This window comes from Frankliniella occidentalis, unplaced genomic scaffold, assembly GCF_000697945.3.
Source record: "Frankliniella occidentalis isolate FOCC.00 unplaced genomic scaffold, Focc_3.1 Scaffold23, whole genome shotgun sequence".
Lineage (NCBI taxonomy): Eukaryota > Metazoa > Arthropoda > Insecta > Thysanoptera > Thripidae > Frankliniella > Frankliniella occidentalis.
The window spans coordinates 146,309-149,883 of NW_026267153.1; the positions used below are offsets into that span (position 1 = coordinate 146,309).

Sequence of the window (3,575 nt, forward strand, 5' to 3'; positions counted from 1 at the left end):
GAATACATGTTTTTCATTGACTTACAAAATGAATCATGTAATGTGTTTCAGGGGGTGAAATTAAGACTTGTATGTTTTCGTATACAAGGCACAAGACTACAGTGACCAAAGATTTACGCACTATTACTGAGCTGGACTTTGAGAAAGATCCAACTCTTGTTGTTGGGCAATCATGGTGCAGTTCGTGCCGTAAAAACAGGGGCAAGCAGAGAGACAATTTGCCTGTAAATCAAGGTATTTCTATTGACTTTTAACACATTTAGTATGTGTGTGTACTTAGGTTTGCCTGAGATTGTGATTTTACTCTACAGATAAAACAAGTAGTGAACAGGATTTCATCATTCCCAATATTGCAGAAAATATTCCTGCTTCAGTACCTGTCTCAGCACTACCCGTCTCAGATGTAGAAACCATCCCAGCTATAGACAACAGTCGTAAGTAACAAGCAGTCCAACAGAGTCAAAAGTTAACTTGTTTATGTCAATATCAATCAACCAATATTACATCAATCAATATCAATATTATATTTTTATTTATTTTGTTTTAAGGTGCTGAAGAAAAGTTTTGCTTCTATTCTGATAAGGTTCACAGGGTAAAAATAACATTAGGATTAATAAAAATAACAGAAAAAGAACATAAAGGTGACCCCGTATTGATGAGATTAGAAGGAAAATACTTGTGTGGAAGCTGTTATTGTGACGCCAAGGATAATACCTCCCCAACAGACAACGACAATCCTCCTGGTAAAAACATTTTATCTATTAATTATCATTGACTCTGGATCATTCTATTTGAAACTCATTAGAGTTCTTTGATTTCAGATTTTAGCTTGAATCTTCACTCTACCCTGGCCCCAGATTTAGTCTATGATACAGAAAATCAAACTTCAGAAAGTCAAGGTATGTGAAATAATTTGAATTTTATAATAAAAATATAGATGAAGTAGATTTTATGTAATGAAGTATACAATTGATTTAATATTTATTTAGGGCCATTACAATGCATATTTGAAGAACCCGGGTCTTGCCTGTCAGATTTTATTGAAGTCAGCACCTTTAACAGTGATGAGCTTTATGCATTGAGTTGGAGCAGTGGCTTATGGCAATTAAAAATACCATCCTCCATTTGCAAGTTTCATTATGCCGAATTTGTTGGAAAGTATAAAGAAGGCACACCAACAATTACAAATAGATGCTGTGATCCCTTTGAATGCCACCAACAGCGTGTTAAAAAGAAACTATCTCCAGTCACTATTTCTTTGGTATGTGTTGCCAAAGAAAAGAAATTGCATATTGTGTTTGGCAACAGCATTTGCTACAATTGTATTTACAGAATACACAACTTTCAAAGCGACCCCAAAAATGACTCAACAGATTTGTCACGGAAGCCAAGTTCGTCTTCATCTTCTCTTCTTACACCCACATTGCGAAAAGAGCAGGCAGCTGACGCTCTCTCTGAGATGAAAGTTTCTATCATCAACCCATCAAGATATTTGGCTGGACGTATTGAGTATGGCAAAAGAAAGGTACAGGAAATAACAAGAGATATACAGTAGAAAATTAGTCGATTTTTAAATGTCACGCCTGAGCAGCTTTTGCCAGAAACTCATCATAAAGCTGAAGACATGGATTTACTAATGATGGATATAAAGGACAAGTTACAAATAGCAAGTAAAGCTGAGTGCAGTTCTTCGGTGTCAGTAGAACTCTCTTTGAAAGAGCCCGAGAACTTAAGCAGCAAAAGGGTATAATGGCTGCTCCAAAATTTACCAGAACCTCAACAGTTTTAGATACAAGTAAAGAGCTTGTTGTCAAATTCTACTGTGAAGATGAAAACTAAAGTTCTTCCTGGCAGAAGAGACTGTGTGAGTGTATCTAAAAATGTATATGAACAGAAGAGACTTTTATTATTAACTGTTGGTGAGTTGTATGCTACATTTAAAGAGCAATATCCAGATCTTAAAGTTGGTCTTCCAATTTTTTGTTCTCTTCGACTAAAGTGGTGTGTTTTTCCAAGAAGTTCTGGCACCCACATAGTGTGTGTCTGCCAAATCCATGAAGATTTTAAACTAATTTTACATGCACTCAAGATTAAAGAGCATTATAGAGACCTCATAGCTTCTCTTGACTGTGACAGCGAGTCAAGAACTTGTATGTTACGTCTTTGTGATAAATGTCCTTCAAATTCTCTAATCCTTGCCCTTCTTCGCAAGAAAGTCGCTGACATTATGGAAGTAATTGAATATGAAAGTGATCTTTTTGACGAAGAAATTGTTTACCACCAATGGAAGTCTACGGATAGATCAGAACTGGCAGACCTGATTGCTTCTCGTTCCGAGCTTCTGAACATTGCTGTGAACCAGCTTGTGAATTTAATTCCTCATGACTTCATTGCAAGAAAACAAGCACAATATGTAAAAGAATTCAAAGAAGAAATGCCACCACATCAAATCAAAATTCTCATGGATTTTGCCATGAATTACTCATGTACTTTTCATCGTGAGACTCAGCCATATCACTTTAACAAAATACAAGTGACATTGCATCCTGTGGTATTGTACCACAAAACAGGGGAAGAACAAAAAGTTGAAGTTGATAGTATTTGTTTTATCTCTGATGACTTAAACCATGATGTTGGCCTCGTGAAAACATTTCAGAGAAAAACAATAAGCATTGTTCAGTCTAATTATCCTGATGTTACTGAGGTAGAATATATCACAGATGGATGTGCCGCTCAGTATAAAAATAAGTTGAGCTTTTACAACCTTTGCCAGCATGCAAGAGAGTTCGGTCTTCCAGCCAAACATAGTTTCTTTGCTACAAGCCATGGTAAAGCACTATGTGATGCTATGGCTGGTAACATCAAACGACTTCTTACTAATAAGAGCCTTCAGTGCCTAGAAGATAACCCAATCAACTCTGCCAAAAAAGTCTATGAATTTCTGAAATCTCACAAAATTTCTGAGAAGATAAATTTTATTTTTGTTTCGAAGGAAGAGGCAGAAATTTAGAGGACAGCACAGCTTCCTAATGATCAACTTGTTACTGTACCTGGCACTAGGACATTCCACTGCTTTGAACCACTATCAGGTAAAGTGTAAATATATTTTTCAATCTATACTTTTGAAATGAAATTAGAAATTAATGTAGCTATTTCTCCTTTTAAAGAAAACACAATTGGTTGCAAACGAATCACTTCTGATAGCAATTATGCCCTTAGACATTGTCTACTGAATCAACCACAGCAACAACCACCTGCCCCCTCCTATGAGATTGGCTCCTATATAATTGTTAAGGCTGCAGGTCGTCGGCATTTGGCTTACCTCACAGACATAAATACTGAAGAGCAAGAAGCAGAGGTTGTTACATTGCAACCAAGAATACCAAGTCCCTCTGGGATCTACAGATGGAGGGAAGATCTTCATACCTTCTTTGTCCCCGTTCCACATATTGTGTGCGCTGTGGAGTTAATTGATGGGGGTGATAATTCCTTCAAATTCACTGACTCTGTAATCATAAATCTAAAAGAAATTGGCGTTTTGAAAAGATAATCTGAAGAAAAGTTCTTATGGTCTC

The 3,575-nt window shown here is 36.5% G+C and overlaps 2 protein-coding genes across 2 annotated transcripts; both read left to right on the plus strand.

Moving 5' to 3' along the window:
* The first annotated feature begins 46 nt into the window (after positions 1-46).
* LOC127748971 (uncharacterized) lies at positions 47-1,628 on the plus strand. The gene is made up of 4 exons (XM_052265068.1): positions 47-234; positions 312-743; positions 822-899; positions 990-1,628. The coding sequence occupies exons 2-4, from the start codon at positions 656-658 to the stop codon at positions 1,553-1,555; spliced, it is 732 nt and encodes a 243-aa protein (XP_052121028.1). The 5' UTR covers positions 47-234; positions 312-655; the 3' UTR covers positions 1,556-1,628.
* LOC127748973 (uncharacterized) lies at positions 1,625-3,525 on the plus strand. The gene is made up of 3 exons (XM_052265083.1): positions 1,625-1,744; positions 1,829-3,089; positions 3,168-3,525. Exons 1-2 carry the CDS (start codon positions 1,625-1,627, stop codon positions 3,008-3,010), a joined length of 1,302 nt encoding a protein of 433 aa, XP_052121043.1. The 3' UTR covers positions 3,011-3,089; positions 3,168-3,525.
* Positions 3,526-3,575: the final 50 nt, after the last annotated feature.

What these genes read in the sequence shown, in the direction of transcription:
- LOC127748971 (XM_052265068.1), top strand. Translation starts at nt 656, where the DNA reads ATGAGATTAGAAGGAAAATACTTGTGTGGAAGCTGTTATTGTGACGCC. An exon ending in AGACAACGACAATCCTCCTG is followed by an intron (nt 744 to 821) that starts GTAAAAACATTT and finishes CTTTGATTTCAG; the next exon opens with ATTTTAGCTTGAATCTTCAC. An exon ending in TCAAACTTCAGAAAGTCAAG is followed by an intron (nt 900 to 989) that starts GTATGTGAAATA and finishes ATATTTATTTAG; the next exon opens with GGCCATTACAATGCATATTT.
- LOC127748973 (XM_052265083.1), top strand. Translation starts at nt 1,625, where the DNA reads ATGGATTTACTAATGATGGATATAAAGGACAAGTTACAAATAGCAAGT. An exon ending in AGAACTTAAGCAGCAAAAGG is followed by an intron (nt 1,745 to 1,828) that starts GTATAATGGCTG and finishes TCTACTGTGAAG; the next exon opens with ATGAAAACTAAAGTTCTTCC.